Source organism: Panonychus citri, unplaced genomic scaffold (assembly GCF_014898815.1).
Source record: "Panonychus citri isolate SS breed McGregor unplaced genomic scaffold, ASM1489881v1 Contig00134, whole genome shotgun sequence".
NCBI lineage: Eukaryota > Metazoa > Arthropoda > Arachnida > Trombidiformes > Tetranychidae > Panonychus > Panonychus citri.
In genome coordinates, this window is record NW_026515539.1 from 3,633,452 (window position 1) to 3,653,132 (window position 19,681).

Consider the following 19,681-nt stretch of genomic DNA (forward strand, 5'->3'; position numbering starts at 1 on the left):
TCAATGTAATGAACAATTAATTTCAATGAAATTCGATGATTCGATCGAGTGTATTATCTAACCAGTGATTAGAACCATTTCAAAGGAATCAAGTTCGATGAGTTCAAGACCCAAGACAAAAGTACTTTAAATCCTTAATCCATCAGATTAGCGATCAGAAATTTGATTACATTGTACCTGAATCATTTCTTCATTTGAATTAATTGTCCAAAACAATCAAAAGTGAAGCTCAATTTGGTCAAGCTTTTTCACACTAATCGACATTTAAGCTTTTAATCATTGCCAGTAATTGCAAATCAAAAGACTCACCAATTAGTCCTTTGAGTGTTAATTGCACTTGGAATAATTTTGAAAAATCATTTGGTAATTGCAACAATTTAATATTCAATTAAATTTGCATTCAAAAGGAAACATACAAAGGTGATTAAGATGAAAAAAATTATCTTGTTTACAAAAGGAATACAATTGTTATGATACACATCAATTGTAATTAGTAAATTGTTGTGATAGTTATTGAAATTGATTCGATGAGATCGATAATTAAAAAAATATCATCAAGTTGATTGTATTTCTGATAAACAGAAAATGTTAATTAACAGTGGAATTAATTTTTTTACCAGAATAAACAAAATACAAATTGTACAACATAATCAAGAATCAAATGATTGTCTAAATTAACCTTAATGTTGATCAATGAACTGGATTAATTTGGATTACAACTGATCTCAAGGAGATGTTATCAATTTTCAACATTAATTGTCAATTAACAAAAATAAATTGATTAAAATCAAAGAGTATCCAAAAGGATTGATAAAAAAATCACTCATTTGATTTTAAAAAAAAAAGTGTAATTTAAATTTTAAATCACAGTCAAAATAATTACAATGAGATAGGATGATGATTATGATTGGCTTTGATTGTAAAAACTAATTGCAATTAAGCATTCAAAGTGATTGTACTTTGACCAATTGGATTATCTTTAACATAACTTGGATTATCAATTCCTGATTTAACATCATCATCTCCGCCGCTGATTGAAGGTGTGATATCGGCTGATCGTGATTTCCGACGAGCTGATTGTTCAACGATGAAAAATGTCACCGATCCAATGATCGCTGTGCTAACCATTATGTAGACCTGATAATTTAAGGTCACTTTACTGGTGAAGAAGAAAAATATCGACGAAAACAAGGATTGGACAAACTTGAAGATCGCGAAAGCCGGAGCGGAATTAGACTCATAGAAACTTCCGATCTGTGAATAGATCTGAGTGTTCATACAAGCATCGCCGAGTCCAAGGAGAAAACTACAGATCAAAGCCAAAGGAATACTAATGATTGAAAGAAAAAGAGACAAATAATCAATTAGAACATCCAATCGAAAATGTTCAATCTCGACATTAGAACTCGAGATGGTGTCGAGTTAATTGTTCTAATACCTTGTTGTGATGATTGAAGAATCGTCTGTATCACCCAAATTGGCACTAAAAGGTAGATTAATGAATATACCAGCATAAGCAGCGACGTGTAAAATTAAGCCCAAGAAAACAATCGGATCTCGACCTAATTTGGCTGTTTTTTTACCGAAGATACCAAAAACCCCACCGCCGATAGTTTCACCAAGACCTAAGATCAAAAAATTTACAAATTATTATCATTAGATCAACAATTCATCGTCCCAACTAAACGCTGAATCTAATTGAATTACCGTACCAATTAAACAACCAGCAATTCCCACAAATTTTTTCCTATCATCTCCAATTGCTTTGGTAAATCCAATTGAATTGACATAAACTCCAGTAATAAATGATTGAGCGATTCCTAAATTAACAATGATGCAATTAATTCAAGTTAATCATCTACAAATAATATTCAATAATAATACTAACCAGTATAAGCGAAAGTGAAAAACATTAAAAGCATCGCTCGCGTTTTGAATAACGCAAATGAATCAACTATTTAAGGGGAAAAATTAAAGTAAAGTAATTAAATTAAGGTAAAATTAGAATTACATGTTAATAGCTTTCTATTAAATGGTCGAGTTAATCAATTCATCTTACAAAGAGCTTGAACAGGGCCAGCGGGCTTTTCGGAACTTTCTGATTTAGGAAAAGTTCTCAGTGCAAACATTAGGATAGTTCCAGCGATTCCAGCCGCAAGAAGGCCAGAATAAGTGGTCTGACGGGTTTTAGCGTCAATCACGTCTTTGAATTGGAATGAGACGAAAATGTTTCCAAAAATAAGACTCCCTTGGAATAGAGCCCAAAATACCCCACTATTACGGCCGATTGTTGTTTGATTAGAGTTTAATGTTAGAAAATTGCCTTGGGCGGTCCAGATAACTGAATGGAAAAATTAACAGGGAAAATGATGATTAGTCTCAAGCTTAATTACTAAATCAAAATAATCAACTTACGAGCAGCACCAAGACCAAGAGTTGCTGAGGCGGCCGATAATGTCCACCAAAGGGGATACAAGAAGGAACCAATATATAAACTGTTACAATTAAGAGACAATCGTAACAATTAATTTTTTATCCCATGTTAATTATCCATTAATCTGTTTTCTAATTATCAACAATTTAATCATCAATATCATGCTTGGTTTTTGGGAAAATTATAATCAATGATAATTGTTTAGTGACATAGTTTTTTGTTTCATTATCAGTTGATTGTTTTTCATTTGGGAAAATCAAAGAATTAATTAATTGTTAAAGTGTTGTGATTTTGGGTTTGATTAACTTCACCTATTAACTATGTAATTAACTGATTGTCCTCGATAGACAACAGACAAAACTATTCCAATCTAGATATTAATCTAATTGTTGATTTAGATCAACAAATTGTAAGCAAATCAATCATCAAGTAATAATAATATTGAACAAAGTGATACAAACGATCAATGAATAAAATAACAATTAGTTGAAAGTAAAAGTGATTAGTTGATTGTTGTCTCTCTTTGGTTATATCAAAGGCAAGGTAATCAACAAGAAACTAGTTGTTAGATGTGTAATTAATCATAATTAGTTGATTATCATAATGAAAAGATTAATTTAATTACATGATCCAGTAAAAAGTAACTCTGGAAATCTAAGTGATTAAGAAACTAATTTAATTGGACTTAAGATTAACCCCATTGGAGATAAAAGTAATAATTACATCTTAGAAATTTGGATTTAATTGTAACAATTAGGGATGATTAACCTTGAGAAAATTGGGCGTCATTTTGATTAGCAACAATCGTAGTTAATTTCGTTTAATTGTTTGGATCTCATCAAGTAAATTGTAATTTGTATTAAATAATCAACATGATTTTCTAGGGTTAATCTTGATTGGGAAACAAGAGTGACTTCAAATGATTAACTTATCGGAATCAGGGAACTCAGGTAATCAGTTGATTATCAAGGTGAACGTTAATTATTAACTGATTTACTCTGAGGAAGTGTCAATATTTTCATCTGATTGGTTAACTAAATTTAATTTTCTAAACAATTAGTTTCCTTTACAACTATTGGACCATTTAGTTAATCAATATTCAAATTGTGACAACGTTAAAAAACCAATCAACTCAGTAATTGTAACAATTAACTCACAGAAAATTGATAAATATTCAAAAATTAGGGTTAACAATGTAAACTTGACTAATCATTGATTACTTTGTTAACTAAATCACTGAATTAGTGATTAACTTTTAGATTGAAATCTAACTACAACCAAGAAGATACAATCAATAACTAAGAATAAGTTTTTTGTTTGTCAAAAATTTTCATCCAAAAAACGTATTGAAAAAAACGTTGATTGTACCGATTAAATAATCAACAATTAACTTGTACCAACAAGTAATTAATCGTGATTGTATCAGTAATAAAAACAATTAATGGCAAAATCAAATCCAATACATGATTGGAATACAAAAAAAGTGATTGATTCAAAGTCAAGTTCATAAGATTTTAAAAGTAGATCAACAATCAAATCTAATCACCTCCAAAATCAACGACAATTTAAAGTACAGTCTCTGAATTATGAAATCTATGGCTGATAAATCATCACAATTAACTTTGTGACATTTAAAAATCTCATATAAATAAGTTAATTAAATATAAAAAAAAAGTTAGTTGTGGTTGTTTATTAAATCATTGAGACGAAAACAATTTAACACCATAACAATTAACGAGTGATGATTAGATTGTCAACTGATAGAAAGAGAAAAAATTAAGCTCATTTTGAGAGAGATAGAAAGTTAATCAACTGTCAACAATTTAATAAATCGTAAATTGCACAGGTGAATTAAATTGAATTTACTAATTGTTTGGTGGTGAAAAAATGAAACATTTACGGAAAGATGAACATTAAAGTAATCAAAGTAAACGAGAAGTTGTAATTGTGAATTAGAGGGTAAATTAAATGGTCCGGAAATTGTTGAAAAACAATCAAATAAATTGTCACCAATAAATGGACTAAAAGTCTTAATGATTAGATTTTCGTCTAATCATAATAAAAACAAACTTCTAACAATTAAATCTTCCCTATTTCTTTGTTTCTTTTCGTACTGTTAATTGTTACGCTGATTAAGACAAATGAGTGAAAAAAACGAGGATAAGAAAAAGTTTTTTTTTTACTTAACCAACTTAATCACAATCGACTTTGATTTTGTCACAATCAATAATCACAACAATTAAGATCAACTTAAAGACAACAGTTAATGTTGTTGTTGTTGTTACTTTTTTACCCTTAAAGTTTTACAATTTGTTTGATATTATTATTTTTGTGGTTTGAAACAACAATCAATAATCATTATCATTATTGATTGTCGCAGTTGATTGTGATTAGTTGATAGTGAGAATAAGATGAATTGAAAAGTTCATTGAAATAGATTGGGAAAAGTTTTAAAGATTTAGAGGGATAAAGGAAAAAAAGAGAGAAAAATTCAGATTAAATTGTCAACTACTGTTGAATAACTGTTGACAATATGGTCAATTGGTGTTGAATTTTTGGCGTTAATTGTTGTGGTTAATTGATTCTCTTACCAATAAATAAACGCAGCGATGATCATTGAAGTTTTAGGTCCAAAAATCGCGACCATCGAAGGCGCAATCCAGTTCGCTATGGAAAAGACTAGATAAACAATGGACAATGAAGTATATCCACTCCATTGATGACCATTCCAATCCTTTATGTGCTCTTCGTTAATCCCTTTGACCACAGTTTCCTTTAACAATTAAGGTGATTAATTAGGATTATGAGGGTTGGATTGATAAAGAAAACTCAGTTCAATTCTTACCTGAATCATTCCTCCTGTTTGGAAGGCTGTGAATAGCAGTAGAAAGGATAATCCAAGGATTAAGATGTTGATGAAATTTTTATCCATTTTTGATTGTGATCGGCTAATTGTTGGGATTAATGGATCAGTGGGTGAATCTGAATCACTTGCTAGAGTTGTTAATAGGGATGAATAATGATCACGAGCGGTGACAAATGTTCCTGATGAAGATGATAATGTTGATTGTGATGATAATGGAGACGATGATTGATCTAATTGTGATGTACCAGGAATCGGTTCGTAATGATAATTTTCCTGATTGGATAGTGAATTGTTTTTCCGTCGAGATCGTTGATACACTGTTGATGATTCAATTAAAACAATTAATTAGTTAATTCACTTGGAGAAAAAAAAATTAGAAATTAAAAGGTGAGATCTTTGGGTTAACAGCAATTAGTTAATTTTGTTGCGTTCAAATGAAATTGAAAAGTTAATCCATTGGTAGTGAGAAAATGAAACTAAATTATAAACATAATTAATTGTATTGATCAAGATTAAAGACAGAAATTGATGTTAATTGTGATTCAAATAGCGACAATTTAAAAAGGTGAGAGGATCAAATTAAACAACAATACGAATTGTTGTAAGAAAGTGAAGGAAAAAGTGGAAATGATTTATAATTATAATTTCCAAGTTGACAATTTAGTTGATTGTTCAAATGTTTAGTCGCCATCTATTGGTTCTGATTGTTGATTTAATTGTCACAATCAAAGGTGATATCTAAAGCAAAGAGACACAATTAGCTGACAAATGTATCACGATTAAATATTGATCAGGATAATTAGGATGAGATTGGAAAATACTGAAACTAATTAATGGTAATTAAATCACAGTAAAGTAATTAAACAATTGTTACACTGATTTAATTTAGAAGCAGATTTTCAGCAATTAAATTATTGATTCCCATTGATTAGCTCTTCTTAATCACACAATTAACAATTGATTGAAAAATAATCACCTGGAAAGTTAATTGTTGACAAGTTAAATTGTTGTTTTCGTTAATCATTTTTGACAATCAATTGGGAATTTATTTCCAACTATTTTTAGTATGATAGTTCATTGGATTTGTTTACTTTGAATTGTAACAATCAGTTGATTAATTGGATGATTATTCAATTAATCGGTAGTTTTTTTAATTCACTAATCAAGGTTAATTAATTGACTTTACCCATTGATTAAATTAATGGTAATTTTCCCAGTTAAAAGTGATTAATGAAAATTTATTTTTACAATTAGATTCAACTGATCAATTTGATAAAGTTAATTGTTTACATTAATCAAACCTGTGGGTTAATTGTCAATCTTTTCGTTATGACTATAACCTAAAATTGATCACAATTAGTTAACAATTAAAAGTAATTTTCATTAATCATAAATAACAACTTTGGTTAATATCTAATTGTATCGGAATTACCGGATTTCCGTGATTAGCAATTTAAATTAAGATTATTGAGATTGTGAAATTGATTTGATTTACATATTAGAGTAATAATCCTTTACTTGTTAATTGCTTGGAGGTTCAAGGTTTTCGGTAAAAACCATTTGATTAGGTCAAAATTAATTGTAACAATTAATTTGGGAAAACTTCCGTCAACACTTTTTTCTGCCTTCACAATCAAGATGATTGTATTAATATCTTTACAATTAACATGTCATGTTAGTTGTTTAACTTTGCGTTTCTTTTGCTGATTCCCGTTGATTGTTGAAAAATTAACGAAGCTCTTGATTGTTATTGATTTAATTATCTCCACGGTGATGATGAGGTGTCACAATTTTTACAGTTTTATCACTGTAACAGGATCAGGAAAACTTTCACCTTTCTTCAAGTCTCATTTTAATTGTCACCCTGATCCAGTTTCTAGGTTTATGTCCTTGACCATTAACATGACTCAGGATTAACTAATTTTATGAGACTATTGATTAGCAACAATCTAAAATGATTGACAATCTATTTTCATCCTCTATCCACATCAAAATGAATCCAAGACATAATTAGTCGCTTCTCTGTTGATTATAAGGTAAATTTTTCACTAAATCATATCAGATGAAAACAGCTCTTCAAATAAGATGAGTAAATAAATTATCTTTCAGCTTTTAACCAAAAATGATAAACGGCTCAATCATACCAACTACAGTCGATAGCTAAACTACTGTAGGCGTTTAAAGACATGTATAATTAGCAACAATTTCCATCAATTATATTCAATATTGATAAAAAAAACGACCATAACGGAAGCCATTAACGAATCAACTAACAGCGAGCAAAATTGTGGTGATAAAAAAACGCTGAAGACTAGAATTCAAATCAAGTTGGATGTGTCAAATTAAACAAATTGTTTACTTTTGTCCACACTGGTATCCACTGCTTGTCTCTTGAATAAATTATATCAAATATCAGCCTGAAAATCTGATTCCTTGGTGAACTTTAATTGTCCAGATTGAAAGATCTAAAGAGAGAAAAAAACAAAAAAAGAGTTACCATTTAGGGCGTTGGTCAACATAGAGAGAAAAACAATTGATAGAAAAGTAAATGTAACTCTACTCACCTAAAAAAAGAACATCTTAAACCTCAAAACTAATCCGCATAATTAAATTAATTAAGAATAAAAAATTAAATCATTGAAAAGATTAAACAAAAAACAACAAGAAAACCATATGATAGAAAAAAAAATTAATTCTAAATAAATTAAATTCTAAAAGAATAAATCGATTTCATTCGATTGATCGATAAAAAGAAAGAAAAAAAGAAAGAAAAAGATTTTCATCAATCGATCTAAATGTCTGATATTCCAAATCGAAAATCGATCAAAAACTCTAAAGCGAACACGTGACACGGGTAATAACCAGATTGAATCCGCTTTCGCTTTGTCAATAACCGTCGTCTTCTGGGAAGACTTGAAGTGATTTTTTATTGTCTTTTTAATTAAACTTAACCTGTTTGATTAAATCAACAATTAGGTTTTTTTAATAGTTAGTTAATTGTTTGGTGAATTGATCATGTCAGAGGGTTCAGATGAGACCGAAACATGTAAGTATCTTAATATTTATCATTGAATTCATTTGATGAGAAAAATTTTCCTTTTTCTTTGTTTACTTTTTATTTTTCTTGTTCTCGTGTTTTTGTTTTCAATTTTCAACTAATTTCTTGTCTTTTTCAAATCTAAATGAAAATTATTCTATTATGATTGGTGAACAGGTTAATTAGATTACTCTTTGTATCATGTTGATCCTTAAATTCTTTATTAGTTTATAATTTTCAAGAGAAATTGTCGCCATCTAAATGGTAAATGATGAGAAATGTTTCTTTCCAATATCGATCTTACTTTTTGTTAGCCCTGGGGAAGGAAAAGAAAAAAAGTTGATACCATTTGGAGAACTCGTTGTTTATTAAGTTCTAGTATTTCATTGGTTCTTTTCTATAATTTGATGACAACAAAGTGTAGAATCTCAAGAAAAAAGAATAGAAAATTTTCAACTTATTTAATGTTCTTTCTTTTTCTATATGTATTTAAATAGGTAAATCACATCTCCGTTCCAACATGATGGATATTGATACACCAAAGGCTATCGATGAATCCAGCAACTCCTCCATCAATATATTAGAAGCCATTAGAAATGGTGATCCTGATTTAACGGTCATTGCCAGTGAACTTCAACGGATTGTCCATAAAGAATGGGTTAAAACTCGAGCCAAAACCAGATATAGACGGAAAGATGTGATAAAAAATTGTTACATTAACAATCGTAAAGAGTTGATTCGTTTACATTCATCAAATCCTGAACAATCATTTTCGGTTAATTATAAATTTCCAAGTTATGAGAATCCTTCCATGATATCAAAGAAATTAAGGATTACAGGTAGTGATAATAAGAAGAGTAATGTTACTATTAAACAGATACACTTTTTAAAATCAATACCAACCATGTTCACTTGGGCTCCAATCCAGCAAAATTATCTTGTTGAAGATGAACAAGAGCTTCACAATATTCCTTATCTTGGTGATGAAGTAATTGACAATGAGAACAATTTTATCGTCGATCTGTTAAATAACTACAATGGTAAAGTCCACGGAGATGGAGAGGGTAACAACTTTGAAGATGAACCCTTTTTCGAGATGGTTGACAATTTATCTCAAAAAATGGATGTTATTGAATCAATGGAACCCTTACTAAAGGAAGTCCGTTCTCTTAAACCCTCTACCCTTGGAGGTAAGTTATTCACTCATCCACTCTATTTATATATCTCTCTTAAATTTGCTAATCATTTATCGATTTTAATTTAAAATTAAAACAGAAAAAGAGAGAGAGTATCCACCATTCAAGGTATTTGAAGCTATTTCGTTTGCATTCCCAGAAAGAGGTTCACCCGAAGAGCTCCGATTAAAGTAAGTACTTCGTACACTCTTATTGTGTTTTCATTTCGATTTTATTACTAATCATTATCTATGATTCGTATTATTTATCCAGGTATCTCGATATTATGAGAAGGAAAGATCGAATTCGTATCATGCCGTTAGAATCTACTCCAAATATTGATGGTTCCAATGCCGTTTCCACATCTCGTGAACAAACTATGCACTCTTTTCATACTCTATTCTGTCGTCGTTGTTTTAAATATGATTGTTTTACTCATCGTAAGTTTCAAATCAATTAATTTTCAACTTATGACTTACTATTAACTGACTAATGTTTATATCTTTTGGTGTATTTACAGAGGTAGGATCAGTTAAACCAAGATGTCGCTATACTAAAATGAAACCTGATACTGTTATTTGTGGAGATGATTGTTATATGCACTTTGAGTCCGTTAAATTGAAATTAATACAAGAAAAGGAAGATGAAAATCGACAACAAGATCAACAACCTGAAAGGCAAATAGGGAAAATTTTTCCAGTTGATTGCAATGGAAGCAGTGGTAATGATGCCAGTAGTGAAGATAGTAATGATAGCGCTGCCTCTATTAAGATGAGAAAAGGTCCTAATCATATGATTAATTGTCGAAGCAATTCTGAAACTCGAAGAATTAGAGGTCGAAGTTATTCATCTTTGTCCAGTGAGGGTCAAGAAGTTAATGGAAAACCAGAGTTTGAAAAGAAAACGATAAATCATATTAACGGAATAGAACCAATTACAGAATGCAAGACATATGTGAACGGAAAAACTAAAGAAGAAATCAGTTCAATGAAAACCGATTCGGGTGCCTTAAATAAAACCAATGCAGATAATAAACTTTCACCGGAAATTATGGGTAACTGGACTGGAGCCGAAAAATCACTATTTCGTGCTTTATGGAATGCCTATTATAAGAATTATTGTGCCATAGCCGAGGCCATATACACGAAAACTTGTGCTCAAGTTTATATTTTTGCTCAACAAAAATGGGAAGAATTTGTGGTCGATGAAGTGACCAAGGAAATTGTTCCTCCTCGAAAGAAAAAGAAAAAGAGTAATGTCAACAAGAATAGAAATCCATACAAAAAGAATAGTCGACCCACTGCCAATGTGGATAATTACGTTCCATGTGACCATCCTGGTCAACCTTGTGATAGTAGATGTGCCTGTGTTGGTACAAACAATTTCTGTGAAAAATATTGTAATTGTAGTCTTGAATGTCCACAGCGATTCCCTGGTTGCCGATGTAAAGGACAATGTGACGTTAACAAGTGTCCCTGTTTCAATGCAATTCGTGAATGTGATCCAGATTTGTGTCTACACTGTGGAGCTGATTCATTTGAAGAACCATCAATCACGTGTAGAAATGTTTCCATTCAAAGAGGAATGAAGAAACATTTACTACTCGCACTTTCCGATGTCGAAGGATGGGGAATATTTTTAAAAGATTCTGCACAAAAGAATGAACTTATCTCAGAATATTGTGGTGAAATAATATCTCAAGATGAAGCTGATCGTCGTGGTAAAGTCTATGATAAATATAATCGAAGTTTCTTATTTAATTTGAACAATGAGTTCGTCGTGGATGCAACAAGGAAAGGAAATAAAATTCGATTCGCCAATCATTCAGTTAATCCCAATTGTTATGCCAAAGTAATGATGGTAAATGGTGATCATCGTATTGGTATATTTGCCAGAAGAAACATTGAACCAGGCGAAGAATTATTCTTCGATTATAGATATGGATTAAGTGAACAATTAAAATTCGTTGGAATTGAACGTGACCTAACCTTCGTGTAAACAACAACAACAACAAAACTCAATTACGAATTTAAATGATCGCCACACTAATCAATTAATCTTCAAGTCAATTTGAAGTCAATTATATGATCAAAGTGATTCTTAAAACAATACAAAACAAAACAAAAACCACCCTTAATTGTGATCTCGCAAACCGCCAGTTAAATTTTGTGTTCAAACAAAAAACAAATCGTATAATTGCAAAAATACAAAACATAATCTGTACCAATCTTAAATTGTCAACAATTTAAATGATACTTTTCATCATCGCCAATTATTGGACATCAATCACAATCAACAAACAAATGAGCCTTAAAAAAGCAAACTTTTTCATAGAGAAAACAAATATAACCTCAAAGCTTGAATATGGATCAAGAAATCACAATTAGCTAATTATCATCCTGACCTTGATTGATATCCTTAAAATCATCGTCTCTCCCTCTCCATCTCCCTCTCTATTTCTATCATCTCTATCAAATATCATCATAATCAACATCACAATTTGATGTGACAGACGAAAACAAAACAATCCAAGTTGATAATAACATTGATTTCCATGTTTATAATTACTGCCACAAGCGGATTTTTTTTATTACAATTATTATAATCTTTGATTGTATAACAATTTTTTTTTCATTTACTACATTGTATAATTATTATTTATATTAACAGCCTTTTTGTAAATTGTTAGACAAGCAAATTCAACACCATCAACAATCAATGACAATTAACTGTTAACAATACATCTCATGCTGTTGAAATGAAACAATTAAAAAACTGAAGCAAAATTTTCATATCTTTAAGCTGTTATTATTTATACATCATTGTGATTGAGAAAATTACAGTTAATAAGAAATACAATTAATCTCTATTAGTGATTTTCTCATACACCAATTAGTAAATTACAATTTTAATCACAGTAGATTGAAATTAAGTTTGAAATTGCGACAATTTAAAGATTAACAGTACATTTGATGTGTGTCAATGATTAAGGAACAAATTTACAGAGAGAGAGAGAGAGAGAAAGAGAGAAAGTAGAAAAGAAGATGAAAACAATTAAAAGTAATTGTGAATAATTAAGAATTGACTAGTCAACTATCACAATCAAATGCTGAATTAACTTTTCCTTGATTAATTGTAACAATTGAAGGTGCGGATGGAGGAAGTTGACTAAATGATGACGATGATGATGAATGATGATTTTGAGCATTAATTGTTGTCGTTGATTGTGTTGACTGGGTTGCTGGTGTTAAACCATTGTTACAATTAGTTGATTGAGAGGGTTGAGATGATGAAGACGTTGTTGATTGTTGATTAGTTGTTGTTGTTGATGATGATGAGGATTCGGTGTAAAAAATATTGTGATAAGCCGGAGGCGGTGTTCCGATTTCTTGATTAATCATCCTCATGGTTTCATTGTAACTTGGTGGTTTCTCTGCCGGTGTAAGGCTACTGAACAATTCATTTGGTGATCCACTGGTTCCAGGATAAATTGTGAACAAATCGTTGATTGTTGATCTATTGGCACCTTGATGATGAGACGAATCAGCTGGACAATATGATTTCCGTAAGATACAAGCCAAAAAGATCAACAAAATCAAAGCCAAACAACTTGAGGCAAAAATCATTGTTATTTTGTAGATTTCAATTGCTGTTGATAGGAATAAAAGAAGAGCACAAATAATAGCACAATTAATTAGTAAATTGTAAATTATTTTCATCATTCGTTGATTATTGTTGATCAATTTTCACCACTAGAAAAACCATCATCTTTAATTACAATTAAGTCCAGTCAAGGTCTCAATTATTAAGACTCTAATTGTATTTCTAGTTGTCTCTCTCCTCATGTTGACATTAGATTGTAATTGGTTTGATTGTGACTATTATGATGATGATGATGATTATTATTATTGCAAATATAATTAGTTACAATCAACTGATAAGATTTAATAATCAACTTGATTCTCAATTGCATCTACATTTGATTTGAATCATTTTTCAAATCAAATCAGCGTCAAGAAGTAAAACTTTTATCATTGATTAGATTTTATTAGTACAACTAACTACAATTTAATTGTTAGCAATTTATTTTATTACCAAAGACTATTAATAAAACAATAATATGATGATTGATATGAGTGAAATTTTGATTACTCGATAATTTAGTTAATCATCACAATCGATTGTCTATTTTTTTTCTGTTCATTACTTCACAATCAAACAATTTAAATAAAAGTTAATTGTTTCAACTTTTTTTTTTATGCTTTTTCATTTCTAACTGTTAACTAATCAACTTGATTAACCTTCATTCATTTATTATCACTGAATTGATTACAACTAAATTTATCTTAATTAACTTATTGTTAATGATTTTGATTCATGATTGACCAAACAATTGATTGTTATAATTTTTGATTAATAACAATTTAATTAATATAATATTAATCATAATAATTATATAATCTGATTCAAATCGTAACCATGTTAACCAATTTGATTTATTAATCACTAACCTTGTCAAAATAATTAATAGTAATAATAAATGATTATCCTTGAGTTGATTAACATGTATCTCTATTGATTAGTAAATTGCAACAATCAGGATTTACTAATTACTTAAAGTAATACCAGCTAATTAAACCTTAACTTTTCATGTTTAATTTAGTTGTTTTTGTTTGTTGATTACCAACAATTTATGATGATTTAGTTTTAATTACTGTTAACGAGTTGATTGAACCATCAATTGAAAGTCATTTACTTGATTGTGATTTAACAGTAATTAAAATTAATCCTCTATTATTAAGATATAATAGACAAGTGATTAATTAACAATTGCTCTGATCATTGATCCAATTGTTAATCAATAAAGTAACATTTTTGCTTAATCAATCTTAATCCTTGATCAAGGAATTGAAATTATCCATAACAATCAATTGATTGCTGATGATTGTTGAAACTGAAATGTCTACTGATTAGGTTGATGACATTGATTGAAAGTGAATAATTAAACTGGATTAACAAATTGCTTCATTATGATAATGAAAATGTCAAGTTCATATTAATAACAAATCAAAAATTGACAATTTAAATTGATTAACTTGATCAATTTTGATAAGTTTTTGCTTTCAAAGTGTTATTGTTGACCAAGAGTTAACTAATTGCTGATAAAATAGAGTAACAATTAACGTCACAATTTATTTTATTACAGTGTTTATGTAAACTAATCAGTCTGATAAGGAGTTTATTGAAGGTTTAATTGCGTTAATTGCGATCAAATCAAAAGAAACAATTGTGACTTTACTCGGAGATGTTGATGGTTAAAGTTAATTGTTGGTGAGATCGTAGCAATTAACTGATTGTTTTTGAATTCATTTCGTTTTTCAAATTGTGAAAATTTTCAATATTCATAATATCGTGATTGTTGAGAACGAACTTGACAATTAATCAACAAAATTTTAATCAAATTCATCAACACGATTTACCAAAAATCGTCAACAATTAAATCACTTCCCTGAAATCAGCTCACATTAAACCTAATAATCAATTAATTAAACTGTTGCGACTCCAATGATTGAATAGGAATCACCTTAACCTAACAATTAACCGATGAATTATTTTCAAGGATAAATTTATATAAAAGTAATTACATCACAATTAACTAATTGTTTCACTTGTTAGAAAATGAGAGGAAAAAATTAGAGTGAAGCGTAAAAAGAAAGAGTAACAATTAACTAACTATAAATAGATCACAATCAAATCGGACTAAATGATGATCGATTTTGATTATTAGATCATAATTTCAACAACGAGAACGTCCTTGTAATTAAATTGATCATCGAATCGTAATTGTTAAAGTTAAGCAATTAATGGAGAATCGTTGATTGTTACAAGCTGATCACGATCACAATTAAACTAAACATTTTAAATCAATTGGATAATCAAATTGCCCTTTTGGTGTGTTGATGTTTTCAACCACAATTAAACAATCAATAAACTCAATTTAATTAGATTATTGTTATATTAGTTTCCCGATTTAGTAGTAAAATGAATGATGATAATTGTGATTAGCAAACAATTAAATCTGAAAATAACTTTTACTTGTTTATATGAAATATGGTTTCATATCCAAAGTATCAAAGGTAATTAACAATGAATAATAGTAATTAATCAAGTAATCGATAATTAATAATCTTAATCATGATAGTTGATTGAAAAAAATGAATCAAATTAGTGATGAACTGATTGACCATAATGATGAAGAAAAAAATAAAATTGATTGATAAAAAAAGGGAAACAATTAAGTTTTTCGATCGATATTTGTTGATCAACTAATTGATTAACAACTAATCAACACTATCTACTAATTGTTAGTTAATTGTTGATGCTAAAACTTGGCTTAAGTTCAAGAATCAAATGTCAGGTGAATTAAATCACTGAAAGGAAGTGAATTATGATCATGATCAACGAATTGGTATCAAATTTTAACTGTTAATTGTCACAATGATCTTGTTGGGTATATTTATGTTTCTATAGTGAAAATTGATCGTTAATTGTTGTTAATTATTGTTAATTTACCTGTATTGTGAATCGGTGTACATTTGTTTCGGGAGAAATCAACAAAATAATCAATACAAACGCACATATTACGAAGGCAAGTTGATTGTGGGACAATACATTGATCAGATGAGATACAATCATCAGCAATGAAACCTAATTAATTAGAATGATAAGCAATTAATTGATTGTTGAAAGATCCTCATTAAGAGATGACTTACTTTTTTTCAAACATTTCTGTTCACTTTTAACAAATACTTCATCTTCATCACAACAATCAGGACACCAGCCATTGATTAACGGATAGTAATCAACATTAGATGATATTGATGAAGACAGTTCGATACTTAATTCAGTTGGATTAATTGCATTGTCAGATTTCTCTGAGCTAATTAACCAATTAATCTGAGGCCCATCATTATCAATACGTTCAATTGGCCCAATCGAACTGATTGTTTCAATAGTTGATCCTAAATCACTTCCATCGTCCAATTGCCTTAGGGGTTCAATCGTATGATGATTTCTCTTCCCTGTTGTTTCACAATTGATTAAATTGTTTACTGGTAAATTAAAAATCACGATAATGGAAGTGCAAATGGTTACAAAGGTTTTCGTCAACATTTTAACAACAGCAATTAGTTAATTGTGAAACAATTTAAATGAGAAATGAACCAAATACAAATGAAAACTCGAGACGAAATAAAAAACAACCAGTAACCAATGGAAATGGAAAAGAGCAGAAAAAAAGTAAACAAACAAAACCAGAAATTGAGAAAAAGTATCAACACAATTTGATTAACAATTAACTTGATGATTTAGTAAATTGGTAAATCAATAAACATGTTGATTGGTATTGGATGAGCTTATTAATTAAATAAACGATTCTTAATTGTTATCAGTAATCACAATCTAATTGAAGGTAAACAAAAATGTGACAAGTTAATTTTCAATATTAAAACAAAAGCAAATTTAAAATAAAATCAATAAATTGTTGACTTTTTTTTTAAAGACAAACTGATTGATTGTTATTAACACAGTTAATTGCTGATGGTAATGTTATAAATTAAACTAAAATCATCACCTTAATCAACCAGAAACCAATGTTAAATAATAATAACTGTTGAAACAATCAGTAAATCACTTTACACCGAATCAACAATTGAGATAACTACCATAGAGATGCTTATATTGATCACAATTAAAACCGCCCATTAATTAGTTAATTCAATTACAATTATGATTTTTGTTTCTCTTTCTCTTCTCACTAATTATCTTCTTAATTTATCTTCTTCTTCCCCTCTCATCGAGATGACGATAATCATAACAATTAATTTCTATCACAATTAACAGTAAATCGTGATAAATACTTAGAGTATTTCTATTAACTAATAACAATCAAAATCTCTGATTATGATTAGTACAATTAAATATTCATTGTGAATAATTAGTCTGGAAAAATCTACTCTCATTATTGATCATAATTGTTGCAGTTAATCATTTATTAGATGGAAATTTAATTTCAATCTTTTACTTTCTTATATCAGTTTTAACTTTTTAATTGTTAATTGTCTTTGGTTGATCAACCAGGAACAACAATTAATATCTGATATTATCTAATCCTATGATTAAGTCCATAAATTTTACACTGTTTAAGTAATTAACGTCATCAGTTAATTGTCAAGAGAAAATTTTATCAATGAAAGTTGTTATTATAATTCTGATTGTTATGATTAAGATTGATTAATGATTTAATCAGGTTTATCCATTGATACCTTTGATTATCAATTGTTTCTTGTAATCAAAGTTAAACCTTTGATTGTTTAAACATTCAAATGCTCTTGGACATGTAATTAACTTTGATTAACATGAGGATGTAGCATGATAATCATAATTATCATCACAATCTTTCAATTCACAAGTTTCTTGGTAACGTGATTAAGATTATAAAACAATTAACATTCAAATCTCATTGATTGTTGATTGTATTTCGTTTTTTTTTATCATCATTAACAATTAAAAGTTAATGAAAATCTTGATCAATTGTATCTGTTGATTAATTTTCACATTAATTTGATAAGATTGAAAATCTTTTCGATTGGTGAAAAATTTTCAATGTTAATTTTTCTCATGGTGAATTTGTTGTCACAATTAACAATTTAAAATCACCAAATGATCATTTTCCTTGACATGGAAAATTAAATTAGAGTAATGATTGATCATAATTTAATTCTAATCATGACAATGGATAGAGAGAAAGTGAGATGATGTTATTGTGTGTAAAACAATGGACATGTTTTGAGAATACATTTGGGAAGTTAAATGATTGATTGGTGTTCACAAATTAAGAAAATTTTGGTGATTGTGGTTATTTCCTTTTCCGATTGGATTCGATTTGTATATACAGAATATAGATTGTAATTTATATATATTTATAGTAATATAAACAGATAGAAATCAATTTAAAGAAATCTACTTTTTCTTAATCAGCGTTCTACCTTCACCTCCAAATGCTTCGAATGCTTTTTCAGCGAGATTTTCTTTGTCTTTTTTGTCACTTTCTTTACGAACATTTCTTTTGAATTTAAGTGTCCCCAATTGGAAATCATAATCAGGAATACCTCTCATAATTTGCGCTTTCGGTTTAACTTCGGTGGCTTGTGGGGAGGTTTTTTGTTTACCATCTAAACGATTTCCTTTACCAGAGAAAGCGATAAAAGCATCAATATATTTACCAGCCAATTCTTGGTCTTCTTGATGTTCAATCATTGCATTAATATCTTCAAGATCATTTTTCTCATTGGCCATTTCAGATGGATCTAAAATCGATAAAGAGAAAAGCACAGACACACACAAACATACAATTAATTTAGATAAACATGTTAATTGTTACAATTTAGAGAAATAAATTCTCACCTCTATAACCAACCGGAGGAGCAAATTCAACATTCATATCACATTCAATAATGGTAACCGCTGGTCCAGGCTTAGTCTCTAATACACATAATTCAAATACTTTATCATTATAAACGATTGCAATTACATCTCCTGAGGTCAAACAGGCAAAGTTACGAAGAGCATTTTCTAGAACTGCTTTGGGATTAGTTATATCAAGAAAATCAACCGATTGAGGTTGAAATTTAGAAAATGTTGCCACTGGTAAACTGGTTGATTCAACACGGATTAGTGATCCTTCATCCAATAAAAGATTTCTCATCATCCAATAAGGTAAATACACTTTACCTTCATCAGCAACAAATTCCAATACACCAGAATGAGTAACTCGATTGGTCGCTACATTGGTCAGTTTAAATAACATTGGATAGACAATATTTAACCGAGTTAAATGGTCCAAGGCTGAAGGAGGCATAATTATTTTTCCACCTCTTTCAACATCTTGTCTCTCACTTCCTGGTAACATGGAGACCGAGAAACACTTGTAAACGGTGCTAAAGGGACGAAGAGGCTCATTGAACATGTTTATGTTAAAATTAAACATCTTTAAACAATCACCAATTAATTTAATCCCAACAATCAAATGTAACAACACAAACAACAATAGATGACAAACAAAAACAATTCCCGAGTTTCGGTTATCCTAATCCGGCCAAAATTCTCTT

General features: G+C 29.4%; 4 protein-coding genes across 4 annotated transcripts; 1 reads left to right on the forward strand and 3 right to left on the reverse strand.

The window, feature by feature from the left end:
* Positions 1-359: 359 nt before the first annotated feature.
* Positions 360-8,013, reverse strand: LOC128391554 (UNC93-like protein MFSD11). Its single transcript, XM_053351458.1, has 10 exons — positions 7,865-8,013; positions 7,660-7,765; positions 5,280-5,617; positions 5,026-5,207; positions 2,416-2,495; positions 2,060-2,341; positions 1,889-1,954; positions 1,713-1,820; positions 1,439-1,625; positions 360-1,330 (listed from the first exon to the last, which is right to left on the reverse strand). Coding segments are annotated over exons 2-10 (1,638 nt in total). The 5' UTR covers positions 7,661-7,765; positions 7,865-8,013; the 3' UTR covers positions 360-936.
* A 154-nt stretch (positions 8,014-8,167) lies between these two features.
* Positions 8,168-12,304, forward strand: LOC128391618 (histone-lysine N-methyltransferase EZH2-like). Its single transcript, XM_053351533.1, has 5 exons — positions 8,168-8,346; positions 8,835-9,527; positions 9,613-9,703; positions 9,786-9,952; positions 10,033-12,304. The coding sequence occupies exons 1-5, from the start codon at positions 8,316-8,318 to the stop codon at positions 11,508-11,510; spliced, it is 2,460 nt and encodes an 819-aa protein (XP_053207508.1). The 5' UTR covers positions 8,168-8,315; the 3' UTR covers positions 11,511-12,304.
* On the reverse strand, positions 12,299-17,207 carry LOC128391619 (uncharacterized). Its single transcript, XM_053351534.1, has 3 exons — positions 16,286-17,207; positions 16,086-16,220; positions 12,299-13,161 (listed from the first exon to the last, which is right to left on the reverse strand). Exons 1-3 carry the CDS (start codon positions 16,683-16,685, stop codon positions 12,602-12,604), a joined length of 1,095 nt encoding a protein of 364 aa, XP_053207509.1. The 5' UTR covers positions 16,686-17,207; the 3' UTR covers positions 12,299-12,601.
* A 1,103-nt stretch (positions 17,208-18,310) lies between these two features.
* On the reverse strand, positions 18,311-19,662 carry LOC128391620 (ubiquitin fusion degradation protein 1 homolog). Its single transcript, XM_053351535.1, has 2 exons — positions 18,978-19,662; positions 18,311-18,880 (listed from the first exon to the last, which is right to left on the reverse strand). Exons 1-2 carry the CDS (start codon positions 19,558-19,560, stop codon positions 18,534-18,536), a joined length of 930 nt encoding a protein of 309 aa, XP_053207510.1. The 5' UTR covers positions 19,561-19,662; the 3' UTR covers positions 18,311-18,533.
* Positions 19,663-19,681: the final 19 nt, after the last annotated feature.